The sequence below is a fragment of the Trachurus japonicus genome, chromosome 4 (assembly GCF_045865225.1).
Source record: "Trachurus japonicus isolate A0001 chromosome 4, Traja_1.0".
Classification (NCBI taxonomy): domain Eukaryota; kingdom Metazoa; phylum Chordata; class Actinopteri; order Carangiformes; family Carangidae; genus Trachurus; species Trachurus japonicus.
In genome coordinates this window covers 28,286,876-28,309,471 of record NC_140910.1, presented here as the reverse complement: position 1 = coordinate 28,309,471, position 22,596 = coordinate 28,286,876, and the positions used below count along the sequence as shown (strand labels likewise).

At 42.9% G+C, this 22,596-nt stretch overlaps 1 protein-coding gene across 1 annotated transcript in view; it reads right to left on the bottom strand.

Moving 5' to 3' along the window:
* exoc2 (exocyst complex component 2) overlaps nt 1–22,596 on the bottom strand; it is a 48,932-nt gene that overhangs the window by 7,940 nt on the left and 18,396 nt on the right. Inside the window, exons 7-19 of the mRNA XM_085775084.1 lie at nt 16,999–17,079; nt 15,190–15,335; nt 13,453–13,534; nt 13,242–13,344; nt 9,729–9,847; nt 4,778–4,891; nt 4,263–4,387; nt 3,184–3,252; nt 2,886–3,043; nt 2,648–2,769; nt 1,368–1,429; nt 978–1,058; nt 317–376 (exon numbers count right to left, since the gene is read on the bottom strand). Of these exons, the coding sequence (XP_085631210.1) occupies nt 317–376; nt 978–1,058; nt 1,368–1,429; nt 2,648–2,769; nt 2,886–3,043; nt 3,184–3,252; nt 4,263–4,387; nt 4,778–4,891; nt 9,729–9,847; nt 13,242–13,344; nt 13,453–13,534; nt 15,190–15,335; nt 16,999–17,079 (1,322 nt within the window). The remainder of the gene's footprint in view (nt 1–316; nt 377–977; nt 1,059–1,367; nt 1,430–2,647; nt 2,770–2,885; nt 3,044–3,183; nt 3,253–4,262; nt 4,388–4,777; nt 4,892–9,728; nt 9,848–13,241; nt 13,345–13,452; nt 13,535–15,189; nt 15,336–16,998; nt 17,080–22,596) is intronic.

Genomic DNA, 22,596 nt, shown 5'->3' with positions numbered 1-22,596 from the left:
AGAGACTCGTTCTCAACTCCTCAACCTGATTTGAACCCAGGTTGCAGACTCAGTAAATTGATTGGTATTTTTAGCAGTAGCATTACGCTAGCTGTGCACTGTGCACTGTATTCTGTTTCAGTTCATGTCACTTTTTGATTGATATGTTTGTACTTGAGGCGACCCCACAGAGTCAGGCAGCCTCCAGTGGTCTTAATTACGCAGTCAGTGGTCGACACTGAACGTGACAGTCAGAGATAAATGTGGATCGGTGTGAACGAGCAGAGGAATAAAAGTTTAAACTATGTGTCGAGTCTGTGGGTGTGGGAGATCGTACCTTCATGATGCTCACACTGAGCTCTGCTGCCTGATCCTGGACCTGGTCCAACTGCAGCACCTGAAGACAAGACAGAGGGACACAATGACATGCATCAGAAAGAAATGTTCCCCTAAATATTTATTGTAATAAAGTTATTTAAAGTCAGAGGCTGTCATCTTTGTTTTTATTGCCATGATGTGTGTAATCAGTGCTCCATTATACCCAGCTTCAGTTTAGGAAGAACAAGGTTTTAATAGGTATTAATTTGACTGAAACATAATGTTATATTCATCCTAATAGGAGGAGACCTGTATGTTGTACAGTCCTCTTTGATACTATTACTGTAACTTTACAATGAGTTAACAGCACCTCAGAAAAAAAACAAAAAACTTCTTAATTACAACTGTTTGGGAAGCAGATGCCATTATCCGCATTAGCTTTCTTAATTCGTTTTTCCTGCAGTTTAAGAATAAGATATTTACAACAAATACCTATAATTTGCATATTATATTGTAGGAAAACTGTATAAACCAATAAATATGAAGCACTTGTTGTACAGATGGCACTCAAAACTTAAATTCTCAATAAGACACCCAATTAAGTTAACTAAACTAAACAAAATATTGTCTAAGAACTCTTAATTAACTCCATTCACTGTATGTGCAGTTGATTCTCTTACATTGATCTCTCCAGCTTTGATTTCCAGAGGCTCTTTGAGCGAATGCAGCATCTGCAACATGCACTGTTCAAACTGTGACGGCTGCAAAAAAAAAAAAAAAAAAAAAGACCAACGTCAGAAACACTGACACAGATTCCAAACAAAGGTTGCACAAAATATCCTCCTATAATGTTCACCTCACAGTGACATACTTAATACCAAAGTAAATGCTACATGCTATATTTACAGGCCATTCTGCACAAAATACATACAAAGCTATAAACATTTCAATGAGAAGGAGAAAGGCCAGCACAGCTACAAGGTGAAACATGCAAAACTGATCTCAGTGTAAGTTTTTCTCATGTGTCATTTTTCATGATGACGTTGTGCTTTATGCATTAACATCCTTACCAGGCTGGTGATGCCCTCATTATCAACAACCCAGTCCTCCTTCTCAGCAAGCCTCTTCACATCTAAAGGGTTAAGAATAACGCACAAATATGAAATGAAAGGGCGATTCCTTGAAACCTTTCTATCAAACCCAAAGACAAAGAAAAACTTTCTATATATGGAGTGTTATCACTTTCATACAGGGTGATTACAGAAGAAATTTTAAAAAACCACAACATGAAATAAAATCTAACCCTTTTTCGGCCCAGACCACAATTTATTGTGTGTGGGAGAAAGTTCAGTGAAAACCAGTCACTCTTCTCAAAATGACCATGAATAACCACAAACGAAACCGAGCCTGTCTGGTTTTACTCTCATAACACTTTCTCCATTACTACCTTAGAAGTTATATGAGGTTAAGGTGACAGTTGAGGACATTGACCACCAAATATTCAATGAGAGAACCGATATGTGTATTTACTGTGTGTGCCCTGGGTGTGCACAAGGTTATGACATATTTAATACTCCAGTGTCCTTAGGTGTTTTCCAGCATCCTGTTATTCAGTTATTTACAAAACAAGTCTATCATTTGCTTTGGTGCATTTTCATGGTAGATACTAAGTGCATGTAATATTTTGCTATAAACATTCATATGTTTTTTTTTACAGTTTGAATAAAAAAAATTGGACTTTACCATTTTTAACTCACAGGAAATGATAAAACTGATGCACCAACGGACGCCAATCAAACTGTGATTTCAGAATGACAGTGCTTTGATACCTGTAGTAATGTGCTGCAAAAATATTCCTGGTGTTGTTTCACCTCCATCCACATATACATTCTGTGCAGCTTTGTGCAGATGTTAATTTGCTGCAGAGCTCGACATTATCATACAACTAGTTTTACAATGTCAATCACAACTTGTGTGCATACTTTTATTTGAGCATAAATTCTTCTTCATAACCTGCTTAGACCTGGTATGTGTTAGGAAACTGAAGCAAAAGTCCTTGCTCATTTAGAAAAACATAGGTGTGAAAACAAAGAAAAAAATTACACACACCTATTAGTTTCCCATGGTAAAGTGGTATCATGCCATATATGCACCATTGCAATCAAAATTTGACTCCAATGAAACGCAGAGTTTCTAACATAAAGATCGCTGCTGTGGAGTTACTCTTAAGAGTATTTCCATTTTTGTTGCAACACTACACATCTTTGGAAATGAAATCTCTGCTTAAAGTGATATTTTCAAAAATATAATGTGACCATTACTGACTCCTGCTCACAGCCTCCTCCCTCACCTTCTGAAGTGTGCAGCAAAGTCACCATGAGGCAGTGAACTCTCATCTCCAGCAGCAGATCCTGGATCACCTGCAGCAAATCATTTGGGATCTCCATAGCAGAGAGAGCGTCGTGACAACCCCTGGTGAATGGGAGACAAGAGCGGTAGCAGGTCATGAAGCTGTACTGCAGCTATGGAGATAGATAACCAGGTCAGACGTGCACACGATCAATGTCACACAACAAGAGTTCAGACACCTGACAGTGTGTATGATTTGTGTGAGCCAGGCTCCGGTGAGCTCCGTCTTGTTCTCCCAGCCTCCGTAAAGATTCAGCTCCCCCTTCGGCAGCGTGGTGGGGAGCAGAGCCCCTCGAATCAGCTTCACCAGCCGATTGGTAAGCTCCTCAATCATTTTCTATAAAACATGCAGCAAAAATACAAACAGCTGGGGTTAGGTAACATCTATATAAAAAGCACAAAAAAAAACAATGAATGAGTGAATCAGAGTCTAAGAATAACAGGTTTAGTGTCAATAAGAGCCACAAAGCCACTTACTTTAAAGTCGTTCTGCCTCTGTCTGGCGTTCTTCTTGGATTTTTCCACCTGCCCAGATTTCTCTCCAGTCTGTGGAGAGAAAAACAAGAAACAGAGTTTGATATCAAGTGAAGAGCAGAAATATGACTCATCCTTCACATACACAGGTATGTGTAGGTGCATCATCTTTGCAAGGTTTTTGTTTTTAATTAGATCAGTGAGTGTTTTTTTAACATGAGAGCATTGTGTGGTGCAACATTATTTTCATAGCTTTACATACAAAAATACAATAACAAACAAATGTCACATTGAACCATAGTGTCCTTAATATTATAGTGTCTTTGTTACAATTAAGAAATCAATTCCTAGAAACTAGAATACACAATTGAGAAATATATATATAGAGCAAAACATTTGTATTGACTTCAACTACAAGGATATAAAAAGTTAATTCAACTAAAAAACACTTGAAGAAATTATGTAATGTAAGCATCTCATTGTAATGAAGTCAATATAGTTTTTTTTCTTTAATTCAAACTTAAAAGGGTTAGCGAAATTTACCATTAAACATATTTTCTGTCACCACCTGTTTGATTTCTTTCTGTGAAAACTGCCCACTGTTTGTTTTGTGGGTCACAGACACAGGTATTAATTGTTTCTGGAAGGATGTGTTGTTGTTGCTGATCTTTTAAAGAACTGCTACTTTTAAACACTCTGAGAACCACAAATGAAACTCCATTTACTTCCACTGTTTTGGAACAGAGGAAGAAACCTCAGACAGGTTTCTCAAAAGTTGGGCCAAAAAAAAAAGCACCTTTTCTATACTGTTTGAGGAACGTGGGAGAGGGTTATTCTTTATTTTGAAAAGATATTTTTAGAGCTTTTCATGTTGCGATATAGAAAGTATGAGAGAGACAAAAGATCAGTATGATTCAAACCTGGCGTTCTGCAGTTACTGTAGGACTAAGAAGCCTACAAGGTACACACTTGACATGGTGAGGCAGAGCAGGACTTTTCTTTTTAACAAATCATTTAATCATTTTGTATGCAGTGTTTTTCTTCAAGTGTTTTTTGTTTTTCTTGACTTCTTAGGTGTTTACCTCGCTAAAAAGACTTCCATTAACATAAGATATCCACAGCTTCCAGAAGTTGGGCAGCTGACCGATGACCACGTCTGACAGCTTCTCCACAAACTGCACCTGCTGTGGAGTTTCAAAGCGCCAGGCTGGAATAAAAAAGACACACATGCATTACTGTACACAAAACCCCACTGGCAGGGGTTTAGCTGGCGCTTCATTGGCCAGACTGTGCTGCTTTAAAAAAATGTCAGCCAGCTTCTGTAATTCAAAGAAACACACAGCAACCCATGTAACTTCCTGGCACAGTGGGCTCCAAGCGGTTAGTTTTCTGTTTGTGCGGTTACTGTACGGCCCGATGTCCGTAGAGTCACAGCAATTTCCTTTCACTCTTATACTGTGATTCCCCTAAAGCATTGTGTGCATACGTACACATACACACAAACAAACAAATGTACACTCATGAACTCTTTGAGGGAAGCCCCTCCTGAGCACCCAGGGAGGGAGTGAGTGAGTGGGTGATTTTGTGAAGCACTCACTGCTGGGTCGGGGTGTTCGCAGGCTGCCCCCTCTCTTCAGAGACGCGGTGTGGCCGAGTCTGCCCAGGGCTAATGGGCGCGTTTCCCCCTCCGGCTCCAGAGCTCCGACACCCACTGGCAGACACAACGAAACGGAGAAAGGAGAAGGAGAGAGGAGAGAGGAGGGGGGGCAAGAGATGAGAACTGAACTCAGGGGGGAAAAAGAAACACATACCATATCAAATAATCAAATAAGCCATTTTCATAATTCCACATTCCTCAATAAGCTCAGCAGGCTTTCACACCAAACAATCCTCCCCGGGCCCTCTCGGCCTTTCTTTATTTGTGTTCTGATCCATCTCTGCCCCGGCCCACAGCTGAGAGAATGTCCTGTTGTTTCCAGGATGAGGAAACAGAGCTGTGGGCTTTGTGAGCGCCGGGGTGAAGTGGGTTTACGTCGTCGGGCCACACTGGGCTCGGTTTGGGGGCCGAGCTCCCCCTAGATGGCAGCAGGGAGCCGCGCTGCAGCGACGAGTGAGTGAGAAGGTCCCTCCCTCCCTCCCTGCAACCACCTACACTATCTCGGCTCTGCTATCTCGGGCCCCGTGAGATAAGTTTTTAGTGCAATGAATCTGTGAGATTTACTTAAGGATAAGAGAAGAAAGGGGGTGAAAGTTAACAAACAAGAACGAAAGTGAAACACCGCAAGTGCTGAGAGGGGATCGAACTTACTACAATGAAAATGAAACAGGCTTGTGCAACGCTGCAGTACGCCTACATGTAGTATATGTCTGAACGGAGAGAAAGAAAGAAAGAGAGACGGATGGTCACATTTCCAAAACATGTGTCTGACACACACAGAGAAAAGTGTTCTGGTGAGTCACAGGCTGAATGTGGAGTGTAAGCAAGTATTGAGAAATCCCCAAGCAGAGGAGCAAGAGAGCAGCCATCCAGTCTAGAAAATGTAAGGAAATTCTCAATTGAGTCAGATTATCTGTAAGCAGTCACATCTCTGTCTCATGCACGCACACACACACACACACAAACAGCCCATATGGAGCTGTGCGGTCTTTCCCTGTGATGTTTTCCTCTCTTTTTACAGGGATGAGAGCTGCTGTTGATCCAGGTGTCGGCTGAACCCCCGGAGTCCTCAGAATGCACAAGTCTGTGTGTGTGTGTGTGTGTCTGACAGTTGAGGTGTGTGCAGCCAGGCTGTGTTGCGTGTTCGAACTTATTCATTCTGCGACTTGCAGAGAGTTTGAAGGTTGAAAATGTGGGAACCTGGTGTGTGTGTGTGTGTGTGTGTGTTTGCCTGGTTGAGGACACTGAGACGAGGCGTGTCACCGCCGATCACTTCCTCATCAGGTCTGAGGCGTCTCTGCAGCTCCGATGAGTTCCTGTTCCCCCCAAGAGGTCCTGACCCTGACCACACACACGCCTGCTCTCCGCGTAAACACACATGCATTTGACCTACAAACTCATCTTTAAAGTTGGATTTTCAGCTGAGTCATTAAAGCACGTACTGTAACAGTAAATCTGAATTTTCAACGCTTTCTCCGGAATAAACAAACGACAACGATACAAATAAACAGATCATGTCAGGGGGATTTCACCAACGACTCTTAAGACTACGCAGCCCGGCAACGACACACATGTAAACAGCTATTTGATTAACGTGCTAATTGAAGTGTAATAATTAACACATTTCTGCCGGACTCAAATCACAACCGCATGTTTTCCCAGTCCAACGCGTGAACACCAGAATCCCTCCAATTATTCACTGACAAATCTATTTTCCTACGAACAAAATTTCCTGCTAATTGTATTGACGTTGGCAGAAGAAGCGCTGTTCAGGAAGTAAGAGGACTGCAGTTTATAATTGAAATGAGCAGAGTCAAATTGCGGCACCGAGGCACGATGAGTATGTTTAGACATACGGAAGCAACTTGCGCCGCTACGCTTCCTTCACAAGAAAACTCTGGTTTTTCGGGGCCTTTTGTTCCAACAAAGATGGATGGGTTTATTTCAGGTTTGAGGCAATTTATAGGGTAATTAATAGAATCATATCGACACCAGAACGGCCTTTGGCCTCATATTCCTGGCCGGGAAACACAGGAGACAGAGAAAATGACATCAGTTACCGCAGACACGGCCGATCCATCACAGAGAGGAGTAATTCCTGCAACGTGTGATGCTGACAATGGCATAATAGGCGGTGTATGAATACACAGAGCTGGTATATGTGATACGAGGAGGAAGAAGAGGCCGCCGGTGGAGGAGCTGGCTGTGAGGTACCAGTAAGGGGGGGATCCTGGTTATATGAGAGGAGGGGTGAGAGTGGGAGGGAGGGAAGGGGAAAGGGGGAGGAAGAGCGGGGTTGGGGCAATGGAGTGGATGTGGTTTTGTGATCATGGCTGTATGAAGGCTGCCCGGGTGGAGGGATGTTTCAGGAGGCACGGGTTTCGTACTTTTCGCGGGTTTCGCGAGAGGTGAGCGGCGAAGACTGGGCATGGTAAATAGCTACCAGGTGTGTGTGTGTGTGTGAGTGTGAGGGGAAGATGTGCAGGGTGTGACGGCAGCAGAGGGTACAGGAGACAGCTGTCTGTAACCAACTATTACAGCAGATGACAGAGGGACTGTGTGCACCCGTCTGTAAGTGTCTAGATAAAAAATTATAGTGCTACTCAACACTCAGTGTAGTGTGGTGGTGTTTTATTGTATTCTGTCCTTGACTACTGTAGTAGCACCTGAGCCAAACATCCAGTAACAAACCACTGACTTAAAGGGATAGTTCAACATTTTTGGAAAATTGGCCCATTGTCATAATCCCTATAGTTTTAGGAGTAGGTTTGTTACCTTTAATTGTCTGTGCAAGCTATTTTTAGAACGGCGGAGCAGAACCGTGAGCTGCTCAGAGCTACACTACGGAGGCTCATGGGATTTCTTGGTTTGACCTGCACATTCACCACGCTATGAGATAATAACAGAACGTTACGAGACAGAGTTGTTTTCGAGGCAAATGCAGAGACTACTTGCTGAAAAACTGCCCCCAAAAGGAACGCGCATCTGCGGTTTTGCATGAATTTACCTCTAAAACAACTTTGTCTGGTAACGTTCTGTTATTATCTCATAGTGTGGTGAATGTGCAGGTCACAACTTGTCCACGAGAGCATTTTGGAGTTGTTGGATTGTGTATTTGATGAGTTTGATGAGGGAAACCAAGAAATCCCATGAACCTCCGTAGCGTAGCTCTGAGCAGCTCGCGGCTCTGCTCCGCCATTCTAAAAATAGCTTGCACCGACAATTAAAGGTAACAAACCTACTCCTAAAACTATAGGGATTATGGCAATGGGCCAATTTGCAAAAATGCTGAACTATCCCTTTAAAGCAGCTCCTTGGCAGACTCAACGCTACATCAGAAAGTGACGGGACAAGCCGATCAGGCTGGTACTAACAGGCTAACCATGCTAACCCTTTGCAGAAGAAGAGAGTAATAGAAATTAAAGCAAAGCAAGTGCGTTACTTGTCTGAAAAAGAAGATGTTTATGAGCACACACAAAAATGTTTCATGTGGCAGTTTGGCAGCAATAAACCACAAAACTCAACAAGATACCAACAACAGGCAAAAGTGGGAAGAGTGAAGAGTACGACTGGCACGGACATCACCAGCACCAGGTTTGACATTATTCAAAAATTCAGCTTTTAGAGACGCTGAGTGTAAACAGAGTCGTGTTTATTTATGAGACGACTCCTTTAAAACAACGTCTCATGTGGTTGTTGTGAATAATGGCTGTCCTGTCTCGATGACGATGGTGGAGGTAGGTGGAGACATTATTCATCGCAGCATCAATGGAAACTGTAGCTCAGGTCCCGCCTTCTGGAACCAGTCCAGTCTGCATTCAAATTATTGTCTATATCTTTAAACAAGTCATTTCAACTGGACCGCTACTACAAAGCTGGTCAATAAGGCTTGTAACATTAACTTTGAAATGCTTTTGACAAATTTCCTTTTTGGTGTGTGTTTTAGATATGAAGGTTTTGCTCTGATGAGTAAAAGTGTTTTTTTCTCTTTTTTTGGCAAAACCAGCAATTTGAGTGGCTGGGCTGCCTGTGATTTGCATGTGATTTCAGATTCACTCCCGCCACATGCTTCTCTCTGCTGAAGGAATGTATGTGTGGAGTGAAAAGGGGCCATCCCTGACATGATAATCAACTTGATATTTAACTGTGGGGAGGCAGGGAGCAAACCAACCCCCAGATCCATCAAGCCTGAGCCCCGGAAACCACTGTTACACTTAGCATTAGACATGTTTATCTTCCAGCTGTGCTATGTGAGGCAGCCACCCACTTGCAATGTATTTGTGTGGGTGTTTTTGTGTAAGTATGGGTGTAGTGGGTGGAGTGTGTGTGTGTGTGTGTGTGTGTGTGTGTGTGTGTGTGTGTGTGTGTGTGTGTGTGTGTGTGTGTGTGTGTGTGTGTGTGTGTCTGAGTGTGGTTGGCGAATCGCTGTTCTTTCCTGAGCGGACGGTTTCACATCCACATTTTTCTGCCGGCTGATTTAACAGAGGAACAGCTTAATTGGGGTTAATTGTTCCAATCCATCTGTGACGCTGTGTGTGAGTTTGTGTGCACAGTAACATGTCAAAGCCCTGAAACCCAAATCCAGAGCCAGCGCACCCTCGCTTTCATCTTATTCATATATTCATGAAAAAATAAACACGCGGGCCTCGAGTCCGATAGGCGGGAGGCGGGGGGAGGTGGAGTGGGGAGGTGGGGGGTGATGACGGAGAGGGGGGGGATACAGGCAGAGAGCTGATACTACAGAGAGGCAGCTGGCTTTCTCTTTCCTCAGCTACCTTCACATTCATTTCCCACTCCCACCCCACCCCACTCCCCTCTCTATTGGAAATGCTAAATAGGGGCTTTTCACCTTGTGTGTCAGCTCAGACACGAGTGTGTGTGTGTTAGTCACCTCTCTGGCCACTGATGAACTCATCTCTGCAGTTCTGCATCAGCTGCAGGATCCACTTGTGCTGAGCGTAGATGCACTGCCACGCCGGGTCTCCTGGAGCGTGCAGGTCCGACAGGTACCTACAGGACAACGTGCACATTAGACATAAACATACAGGTGTGTTGGATTAGTGAGAAACCGCCCACTGTAACTCAGTGGTACAAAGACATTTGTGTGAAAGTGCCAAATTAAAAGGAAATGATGACACCTTTACGGACATACTGTATGGTGGCCCCTAATGGATTACCTGCCTAAGGATCTAAGTGAAACTGAGCTGACCGACCGGTGATAAGAAATATTTCCTAATGGATACAAGGACACATATTTTTCTTGTTTTGTTGTTGTTCTTTTTTTTTTAAATCTTGTTTTATTCTTTTCTTTCATATTCTACTTTATTTGAATTTTGCTTATTCATTTTCTCCCCTAGCTCAGACCACTACTTAAAGCAGAAGTAAGCGATCCGGTCGTTTTGGCTAATGCTGCGTTCCAGGCAGGCTTTTGAAACCGTAAATTACAGCTTCAAGTCACAACTTACGATTTTGTAGCGTTCCAGGCAACCCACTCGTGTTTTTCCGACCTGTTTTACCTGTGAAAGTCACTATAACTGCCACTCGTAACTTCCGACCCGTGAACTCGTACCAGATCGAACTGGTATGACTTCACAGGTCGGAAAAACACGAGTTACGAGTTTCCTTGAACGCACCATAACAGTCCTCATCCCTACGTCACCACATTCACGGCGTTCCTTGGCTGCACACACAGCCCTGCATGCCGTTCTCTCTCCTCATTGGATAAAAACTGTAGGATACGATAAATGTTTTCTCCTCGGCTCAGAGCAGAGCAGAGTGACTGAGAGACCCGTGTTTCAGTCCAAACACTCTATAGAAGTCAGTGTTTCCCACAGGATTTCAGGAGACCATGGCGCGACGGGGGGGGGGGGGGGGGGGTTTGATGAGTCGTTGGTCCGACGGGGGGGGGGGGTGATGATGAGTCGTTGGTCCGACGGTGGGGGGGGGGGGCGATATAGCGCCGCAGCTGAGCAATTAGCGCGATATAGCGCATTTAGCGTGCGCCCGTGTCTGTGTATCTATGTGCAGGCAGAGATCAGAGATGGTGTTTTAAATAACCATGCTAGCGTTTCACCAGCTCTCATCTCTGCCAGTCAGCCTCTCAAACTGTCGCCTCGCTCGCGTGCGGGCGCACCGCACGTAGACACACGTGAGAAAAAAAAAAATTTGTGAGAGACTGTGGCGGGCCCTAACGAGACTGTGGCGGCCCGCCACAGTCTCTTTAATTAATGGGAAAAACTGGAAGTGATTGCTGTCGGAAGATATAACTATTTAAGACTTATATTAACACAAATATATCACTTACTTCTGCTTTAATGATGTATGCTTAGTTGAGCATTTTTAGCATTGTTGATATGTAAATTCAGAACTCAACAGCAGATAATATTGAATTGACCTGCTGATATCCTTATGTATGCCTGTTTGTATGTATCCTACCTTTTTAATGCTTGTATGTATGTATGTATGTATGTATGTATGTATGTATGTATGTATGTATTTATCCCTATTTCTTTTTTATCTACCTGACATGGGCTGTGCAATGACCACATGAATTTCCTCAGTGAGGATAATACATTTAAACTTGAACTTGAACTTGATAAAATAAAATCTGATTATTATTTTTTTTTTTTAAACATACATGTGTGAAAAATTGCCCGTCCAAGGAAAAGCAAACTACACATCTGTTCTCGTGACGTGCTGCCGGCTCTTGCAAGATGGAGGAGGGCGCTACACACTCTGAACACAACACATCTGGTTGGTTGATACGGATAAGTTACGTGAAGAGAGCAAAATCTCCCATAGGTGTCCAACTGAGTTAAGATCTAGTGATGAGGCTACAACATATTATTCATGTTTCTCTGCTTTTTTATGGACGATTTTCTGATACACTCAGCTACTCCCCTATGAAAAGTTAATAGAAGAAAAAGTGAATCAAGCCAGAATCCATATGGCCACATTCTACGTACAATGAAAGACAGAATAGGGAAGTACAGTATAAAAACATGAGGATGCTTACTATTAAATGAAACAATAAAACTATAGAAAAGATATTATCATACATTATTTCATATTATTGAGCAAATATTACTCATAAATACACTCTCAAGTCACTGTGTAGAGTTTGAAAATGTCCAAATTTGGCACCCTCCAGTGGAAGCTACTGTAAGATGCTGGTTAATATGTCAGTATCTGCTGTTTTTGGCACTGGCTTTAAATATACAGTGCTGCCAGGGCTTCAATCAGGATAATTTGGAAGATGTTCACATCACATCACATCACATGAAAAATCTGCACATAGTGGCTTTAAGTTAATGTGTAATTAGGAACGAAAAAAAATTGAGAGAGAACAAAATGGTTGTGAAAATAACATGAAAATATACAAATTCATCTGCAAAAAACTAAAATATTTGGTATTGTAGAGTAGGAAGTAAAAGAAATGAATTTTCAATGCCCGTGAAATCTATTAACACTTCGTCCTCTCACGCCCCCCCCCATCCGTCATGATCCGTCTCCCAGATGTTTATGTCCTGGACATCACTCAGTGACCTGTGGGTTCTCAGATGAGTCACTCTGGGCTGTGGCCTGGCTGCCTCCACTGTCAACCTCTGAGCCAGCCACTCGTTTGTTTCTCATTAGGTGGCATCTTTCAAAAGTTTGAACATGACACACACACACACACACACACACACACACACACACACACACACACACACACACACACACACACAGACACACACACACAGACACACACACACAGACACACACACACACACACACACACACACACAGGGCTCCCACCATCCACAGCAAGAGTAAACAGGAGCTGAGTGGGCGTTCAGAGCTGTGCCTAATGCAGCAGGATGAAAGATGTTGCCGTGTGGTTGAGAACTGGTCTCTGTGATCCTGACAGGTCGGTCTTAACAATAATAAATCGGGAGAGACCACAAGTATGAATGGACACACGGATGAAGGAGGGGGTAGAAAAAAGAAGGGAATAAAGGCGAGGGAGAGAGAAAAAGAGAAACAGAAACGAGAGAGAGAGAGGGGGGGGGACAACAGAAAGACGAGAAGGTTAAGAGCGTTCGAGGAAAAGTGAGAGGCAGACAGAAGAAAGTAGATGTAGGATGAAGTTCTGGTAAACGATGACACAGACATGACAGAAAGACATCAAAGAAACCAAACCAAACCAAATGATAGGGTACAAGAGATATGTTATGACTCTCTCTTTGTTGTTTACAGACTGTATGCAACATACAGTCTGTAAAACACGTCAAAGATGAAGACAGTGTAGAAAATTAAGTCATTACTGTTGCGTAGAAACAAATCAGTGTATGAAGATCAGAGAATAATACAGGCTGATGATTTGAAAGAGCTGTCACAGGAATAGAGAAATATATAAAGAGACCTGATGTATCGCTTCTGGTCGTGCAGCGTCGACGGCGTCTGCAGTAGTTTCTCCAACAGGAGACTCCTCAGGGCTCCGATCCTCGTCTCAACCTCAGCGTACACTACGCAGGAGGAGAATAATGTCAGAATAACGACAACAGTCATATTTAACAAGGCTAAGGAACTCATTTCATTCATTTGCTTAAGGGAAGAAAAAAAAATCTGTTTACCTTTTTTGAAAACGGGGACCTCGGTAGTGCCAAAAAGAGATTTGGCTTTCTCATAGTCATTGATCACCACATCATAATCCCCCTGGAAAGACAAATCAGTGCAGTTGAATTTATCAATCATGACCCGCACTGTGTATTTAAGCCTCTCTGGCTCCACCCTCTGGATCGCAGCCAAAACAAATACACAGTGCACACTGGAGAAACAGGAACGAAACAGCACGTTAACTTTTAAGTAAGAATTAATGAGTGTAAAGGACTGCGCTCACTGTGCTTTATCTTTAAAGGCCAAAAGTAGCTTAAAGCTCCATATTGTATAAAGGTAGATGTGTATATAGTTTATTATAAAGCAGCTCTAGGTTCTATATTAATATTGAGAAAGTATCAAAGTCTCAGCCCACAGAGAGAAGCACACAGCCTGTATTCAGAAACTGAGCATTAAAACAAGCCGTCAGGACTTCTGTAACTTTGTGATGTCACAACAAAGCAGTCAGCGCTCTCAGCCATGTCCCATTTTCTTTGGATGTTTACCTGAGCGCTGCTATATTTTACTTAATCACCTAGAAAACGGCTTCAGAGAGAAGACTGAGGGAGGAGATGTAAAACTACACTGAGATAGTTGTTGGTTCTTTAAACCACAAATGTATCCTCTTAAAGCTCAACATTTAAATTAAATCAAACACAGGACAGGTGCAAAATACAGGACCATTAGGAAACTACATGTTCCAAAAAATATATGAATGTGTGAATGAAAATATTGAATGTGCATTGCCTTAAAATCATGACAATAACTGTCAACATGTAAAAACTGGTCAGGAAAATATTTATAAGTTTAAGTTTACTTCCATTGACAGATATGGACATACGGTAATATGAAAATCTACAGCCTCAACGATCAGTTTTAATCAACACCTCTGTTTAAACAAAAACATCTACATAACAAGAGGTTTGGAAAACTGGTGCAGCATTGCCACCTTTTAAAGTCTGTGTAACCAGCATCGGATATAAAAACTATTAAACTCAATGTATTGGGTTTCTGTATTTGTTGAGCGGTGGTAGCCAGGTCATTGGTTTATTTATTTTTTAATGGTTTGGGTTGTGTTTACATGTATACTGTATGTGTTCATGTATTTATGCACCGTGTATCTTCTGTTGTGTTTTTAATGGCTGCTAAAAGAGCAGTTTACCACAAAATGACAATAAAATTAAGTTAAGTGGAGTGAGGTGAGGTTACGCATGGGGGCTGGGTTTGTAATTGCATGGGAAGTTTCTCCTGGGAGCCATTAGGTTTCATGATTGCTTGTTTTTACAATAACCAAGGAATATTAAGGCCAAGGACTTGGTGGTCTGTACAGTGAACGCATTATTTCTCTGTTGTCATATTTTTTAGACAACAATGTCCTGTTATGACAAGTAAATTAACTCAGGAGTTGTCTCATTAACACCAGGGTGAACACAATGGCATCGCAAATAATCTGATCTAAACACTGTGTGATCAGGGAAGTCCCTCGAGTGCGGACTGTAGAAAAGATTTTTACAACCTCCATCACTCAGAGCGATGGGAGCTTTCCTCTCTGGATGAAAGATCTAATATCTCGTTACACACAGTTGGACTGAAGCTGCTCTGAATGAAAACATGGAGTTGAATTCATTCTGTGTGAAGCAGGTGGTTGATATTTACATATTAAATGAGCTTTGTGTCAGTTTTTTTTTATACGGACTTGGTTTGTGTTATTCTACCTTTTGGATATTGCGCTCAATGTTGAGTGGCAGGTTGAAGAGGAACTTGAAGCGCTGCAGCACGTTGAGCGCGTTGCGTGTGGAGTCGGCTTTGTCTTTCCGCCCCAAGACCTCCTGGAAAAGAGTGTCTGCGGTATCGCTCGCTCCTACGAGAGAGAGAGAGACGGAGAGAGGAAGAGTGAGTGAGAGCGAAAGAAAGAACCGGGGCACAAAAAAACGAGAAACTGGGATACTACAAAAATAAATGCAGACACCACATTTCCCTCCTTTTGTCGACCTCTGGTTTTCCTCCTGCTCCGAGTATGATCCGACGGAGAGGCGAGCCCGGAGCGGAGGCCGAGGAGGCTAAGGAGAAAGTGACAGCTATCTCTTCATCAGACGGCTCAGTGGAACCTTTGCACAACTAGCCGGCTTCGTGGGTGGCCTCGGATGTGCCGTCACATAGAAAAGCCCAAGTTTGTCTAATCAAAACAACCCCCCCCCCCCCTGCTAAAAAACAAAATCCCTGAAGGGGAAACAGCAGAGGAATATTTCACATTCTTCACTCACCAATCTGAGTTGCCATGAAGCTGACATTCCTGTTTTGTGATTTGGTGATTGGTGCGGTGTGTTTGACGCGTTGGGTTTTTTCTTTTTTTTGGGGGGTGGGGTGTAGTAGGGGAGTGAACAGTGGCCCCGGCCCCGTTGAGGCTGTGGGACCTTGAGTTTGAGGTTGTGAGGATGAAAGCTACGTCCGGCTGGGAGGCATATTTACTCTAGACCCCGGGAAAAGGACCTGCTTATTGACCCTCCATTAGCGCAGTCACATTATCAAGTAGGAGATGAGAGGGTGGGAACGTGGGATCTGCTGAGGGATCTGCTCGCTGCAGAGACCAAGACCCACAAAGGTGACTCAGTGTACACACAGTTACATGTGTTTGGTCTGCATGGAAAATATCAGCGTGTGACGAGTGCTGAATGCAATGAAGTTATATTTTCCCCTGTATTCTTCCCTTTGACTTCTTTTGCTCTCAGAGTTCGACTTTTATCTAAACCTGCTTCAAATCAAAAACAGGGTACATACAAATAACAATATACAGTGAAATACAGGGGGTAGAAAAAGCACAAAAAGGAATGAGTCATCACATCTAAATTACACAAAGCAATATCCCCAATGTGGAAAAATACACATTAGAATATATTTTTAAAAGATATGTAACAAAGATTAATGAGAAAAAATCTTGTGGAAAATTGACATATGCCAAGAAGATAATTAAGAAAATACAGATCAGATGATGTGAAGTGAATGGATCTGTGAGGTTTGAATTTATGAACTGAAAGATTCAGAGATGTAAAAATGAATAAAATCAATGTAAACCTTCATGAAAACATATCAGCCCATTCTGTATTTCAGCACCAAACCAATTTACTTGTGATAAACTCTGCCTTTAAACTCTAATTAGTTAGTATACATGTTTTCCTCTTGTGCTTTTTACGTCTATTTTATTCTTCTTTTATTTCCGTGAAGCCCACTGAACGGCCTCTGTGTTTGACGTGCTTTGATGTGCTATACAAATACTTACTTTGCTAATTATACCATTAGTTTAGATAAATATTATCTTTTCTATATTGAATGATGTTGATTGTCTCTGCTGGAAAAGACTGAAAAACTATTTGACTTCTCCAACCAGCGTGAGACAGAATTCACAGACCATGTGTGAAATGACACATTTAAATGAACATTTATATGTTAAACATAAATGTGGGGGAAATTTGAACTGAATTTGATCGCCGTGTCTTCTGAAGTTGGATTAAAAACAGGGTGCTTACTGTTGAGGATCTTCTCTAGTCGCTGGGTCATTGATCCCTCCACTCTCTCTGTCCCATCAGACTCCAGTCTCTGGTGGATCGCTGCAACACAGAGTCAGTAATTAATTCATATGATAAAGAAACAAAAAACAATGAAATGAAATCAGAGGGACAGTAAGTGTTTGCATGAATGAAGCGCTTGGTAAGAAATGTGGGAACAAGAAAAACAAACAAAAAAAACTGAAAATAATTGTAGGTTCCCTGTCCTGCAGTGTAACCAACATGTAACTCTCTGGAGACAGGAACATTTTCAATTTCAGGAACCGAAGGTAAAACAATAAACAGGCTCCAGCCCCGGTGATAGACGGGAGATAACCCCGGCCGGCCGGCCCTCCGCCCACAGATGCTGCTGTTGAACCCGCTCCTGCTTCGTGCCTGTTCCCACGCAACAGAAGGGAGTGGGACCTGTCCGCGTCTCAGCGGTGACTGTACCGGATCAATTCACCTAACCAGAGCAGTTAATAGCACAGTTTTGTGGTCTTGGGACATTTGGAACCCTTTGACCTTGGAGGTAATGTGAATCTAAAATGTTTCAACCATCTGAAAAATAACATTTGGGAGCGCAGAGCTGGAGGTCTGTACGCCAAAAACGACTCCTGCAGAGGAGGAGGAGGAGGAGGAGGGGGACTCTCCTATGGCTTGTATCCATCACTTAGCATGAAGAGCTTTTACGCGGGAGAGGGAATTTTCAAAAAAAGAGGGGAAAGCGACGGGGGGAGAAAACAGAGAGAGAGAGAGAGAGAGAGAGAGCGGTGCAGCGGCTACCCTGGTGAATAAATAAATGGTGTGCAGCAGCGGGCAGCTGGGTGGTGAGAGCTGCAGTGTGGGTTTATTGACAAAGTGGAGGAGAGGTGGAGAAGGTTTAGGAGACCTTCTCGTACATACTTGTGGGCAGATTCAAATATGCAACAGGCAGACATCTCAAGAATGAAGCAAAGAGACAGAAATATGAAAAAAAAGAAGGGATAGCGATCCCCTCCTCTCATTCCTCCTCTCTCCACTTGCCTTCCTTCCTTTATTCTTCTTCTTCTTCTTCCACGGTTGCTCCACTACAAATACAGGCTGTTAGCAGAGCTTTTGGACACAGCAGAGGGAGCGGGAGGCAAAAGTGAAGCGGGGGGGGGTGTTCTGTAAATAAATATGTGGGTCCATTCTGACAGACAGAAGCCTCAAGGCAGAGACCGAGGTATTCCTAAAACACGCTGTTCAAACATGCCATTGCCTAATCAGTGCAGACGTCGCTCGCCCTTTCGCGGACCTCTCGCTCCGCCGGCAGAAAATAGAGCCAGATGCAGGTTGGGACAAAAGCACGTAGACGTGGGAGTGTATACAAGAGAGTACACACACACACACACACACACACTACAGGTCTGCTTCACATCTCCACCCCTCCTCCCCCCTATTGCCCTGTAACCAGCTGTATGTCCTCTGCGTCTGTCACACAGTGAAGGGCCGATGACGTCACAGCTAACCTAAACATCAGGTCAGGGTCCGGATAACACACGCAGACGGGACCTGAGGAAGAGCCGCAGCTCCCGCTTCACTTCCTGGAACCATTGAGGAGGAGAGAAAAAAAAATGAATAAGAATAAAAATACAGTGTCCCTGGATTCTAAAGCTGGAGATGTTTTGACTCCTGCTGGGGGCTGGGGGGCTCGGGGAATAGGCCCTGGGAATCTGGCATTTTTGGACCACGGTAGCCGTTCCGTTTCCTGCGTCACTGGGAGACTTCCTTTTCACACAACAATGAAAAAACCTCTGAATTTTCAACATTTTAGCAGCAAACAACCCTGGACTGGACTCCACCGACAGACAGACAGACAGACAGACAGACTGTCAGTCCGTCAATCAGCTGGAGTGTCTCCCGTCTCCTCAAATATGTCACTGAGAGAAGGGGCTGCACAACTAAAACAGTCGCCATGGCCCAGAAACCTTCCATATCTTTCACCAGTCTGTGGTGGTTCACACAGAGTGTTTACACAACCACTGAGGAAAAAAAAACATTCAAACATAAAACACTGTATCAAACAAAATGCCTCTGCCCATGAGGGAGGCGGAAGATGATGAAGACATTTTTTTAAACCAGCAAAAAAAACAAAAATACTCCAGAACACACGGGGGTGCTTACTATATTATCTGATTAAATGCACATTTAGCTTCACATTATTGCTCCCACCCAGAAACTAGGCCAACTGACAAAGGTAAAAAAAAAACCAAAAAACATTGAACACCTGCAGGATCTAACCTGTGACTTGTTTTGACCCCGAGACCGTGTGTGAGTGACACTGACAAACTTCTGTGTCGGTCAGAGTTGTTATTCATGTCTCAGGCTGTCCTCTCTCCTCTATAAGTGCAAGTTTTCTCTCTTTTTTTTGCATATATAGACTTTTTTTTCTTGTCACTAAGTCTGCACATGTAGCAAAGCTCCTGCTATTAATCCCAGCACCCAGGCTATAGATATTAGTCAACACAATTTATCTTTCCAATAGGAAAGGTCTGTTTTCCCAGCATCATCCTAACATGTGTCCAGATATAACTGTGATACTTCAACAGGAACTACAGTAAGCAGGATTTTCCAGTGGCTATGCTACATTTTTACCTTAATTAAAAAGCTCAGGAGTAATTGTGATCGTTAACTACATGACTTGTGACTTGTTACAAGTGAGAACGGAGGCTCTCTGCCGTCAACCTGGCGTCTCACAGCAGAAAACCAACCTTGCAACATCAGTGTAGTACTTGGCCGCCGCCCTGGTGTCCCAGCTCTCATCTCTGTGCACCTCGACACAAACGCGCTCGGAAAACCAGTAATCTCTTGCTTATGACAGTTAAGACTACACAAATACACACGTGGTAACATCGTATGTTTTATATAAAGTTATCCACCGCTCCATGTACTGATTTTTCGCTGGCTTCGTTGTAAACAAATGCACATGGCCAAGTGGAGGGTTAGCAACACAGAGGAAAAGCAACCGGACTTGCATAGTTCCCCTTTAAGTATTATAAATTAAAAAACTTAATTTGATGGAAATTGTACTACATGTGGTTTGGCCAATGTGTTCGATAACATGTCTGCTAAAAAAGGTCATTATCACCCGATCCAGGCGTCAGGATCAGCTCCTTTGACTCTATTTTCTAAACACATTTACAGTGTTATTTTGATAAACGTGTTGGGAAAACTGAAATTACAAATGTAAACGTATGGATGCTGCTGCCAGCTGCAGCTTCCACTCTCATTTCTCCATTTGTCATAAGCCTACATTAGCTAACTAACCCAAACAGCCTTGTAATTAACAAGATTTGTGATTTGTGGAAGTAAAAGTCCAAACTGTGTGCTTAAGCATAGAGTTCATAGTTCATTAAAAAGAAAGACATGGGATTTTGTTTTGCTATTTCTGTAAGAGGATGGTTAGTTTTACTACAGAGCAATTAAGAGGCAATTAGTGGGGAGAAGAAAAAAGAGAGGGAGGGAGAGAAACCCTGCGGATATTAAAGTCAGAGTCCGGCTGTTTGCTCTAAATATTTTCTATCCGCCTCATTTCTCTTTCCAGATTTGGCTTCTCCTCCTTGTTTCCACCTTGCCAGCAGCAGTGCACTTGTATTAAAAAATAACTCCAGACTTCTATTAAAGTCATCAGTAAAAATCTCACATGCGAGCAGAACTGAAAATAAACAAGAGAGGAGGCGAAAACGTCTTGCCGGTGAACTGAGAGGTCTGTGAGCAGCACTACAGCAACCTCAAACACAGCACACTGAGAGCAAGGAAAACACACAGCACTCCCTGTTAATTTCTTCGTCTTCTCTTTTTTCTCTCTCTTCTCTCTCACTGTTAATTTCTTTTTAAATTTTCACAGCTCCATCTCAGGTGTGGTTCATTTGGACTGACTCGGAACAACAGCGAGATGCCAAACACTGCCAGGAGACAAAGAAAGGATTCACAGTTGCTCAAACAGCTGTGCTTACTGGACCTGGCAGAGTGAGCTACAGCAGAGCCGTGGAGCTGGCTGGCTGTTAGCAGCGTGCCAGCTGGTATGTCGGTTTGGCTGAGCGTACCTAGTATACAGAATATCTCTCCACTTGAGCTATCCACCCTGGGGCCACCACTTCATTTTTTTTATGACAAAGAGCCAAGAATTGGTGAAGAGAGGATGTAGCAGTGCCGTAATGAGAAGACTGTGTTTTTTTTGGGTGGCGGGGGGGGGACTGGCATTTGATGAGCTGGAGGTGTACGATATCTGGGGAATAGACATTTATGTATTCATACAGTAACTCTGGCAAAGTGAGTTGTTGCTCTGATGTCATTCAATTTATATAAAGCAGTGTCACATTTTGTGACCGTTTGTAGCTTTCATAAAGTTGTTGCGGCAAATATTTGCCTGTTTACACATCGAGCAGACAGACACACAGCACTGTTGACATTAATGTCTCTGGCCACTTTAACCAACACTGAAAAACATCATCGCTATGACTAAAGGAAAATCTTTGAGAATCACTAGAGCAGTGGTTCCTAACCTTTTTTGGCTCGTGACCTCATTTTGACATCACAAATTTCTGGCGACCCCGTCAATCAAGATGCTCAATTTATATTTCACAAAGTGAAAGTATAGAATACAGTTGTTTAAGATTGTGTGTGGTGTTTTTAATCATAATTATGAAAAGAATAATAATTAGTTGAAAAAATATTTTTATCAGTAATTTTTTAATATCAATTACTAGCCATTTCAGGCGACCCCATTTGAATTCCAAGTGACCTCACATGGGGTCTCGCCCCCAAGGTTGAAAAACACTGCACTAGAGTCTTCATTCACTGGTTAAAGTTGAAATGATACAACAGAAATTAAAAATACTATGTCCGTTGGTTATTTAAAGGGATAGTTCCATTCCTATTCCTATTCCTATTGCCATATTCCCTATAGTCAAAGGAGTTTTGAGATCTGCGGGGCAGAGACGCAAGTTTGATGAGGGACAGGGGACCTGTACCGTTCACCTCCATTGTTTTCGCTGAGCAGCTCTCTGCGTCTCTGCCCCGCGGATCTCAAAACAACATGCACCAATAATTAAAGGTAATGAACCTACTGCTATGACTATAGGGATTATGGCAATAGGCGAACTTGCCAAAATGTTGAACTGTTCCTTTAATTAAAAAATATTTATTGCCACATCTATCTAAAATGTTCAAAATCTTCCCCAAAGTCTAATACATAAAGCAGAGAGTCTCATCATCAGGGTTGTGTCTCACATTCAGACCCATGCAGTTACTTACATCCTGTCACACAGGTCATAAAGCATCACCACCAGCCCTCGGTTCACAGGTCACTCGAGTCCACCCATGGTGTGCGCTGCTTCCTCCGTGTGTGGAGACTGTACATTTCCCATTGGGGCAGTGGGCACACAGTAGGCACGCTCAGTCTGAACGTGAGAATGACTGTGCATTGTTCCCATTGGTCATATTGGGTCTGTTATCAGCACTATCAGTCCTAATACTCTGGCCTGCATTGTGTTGGGCTGCTCCGTTTATTTAGATTCAGCCACTAACAATGAAAACATTGCCTCTGTCCCAATC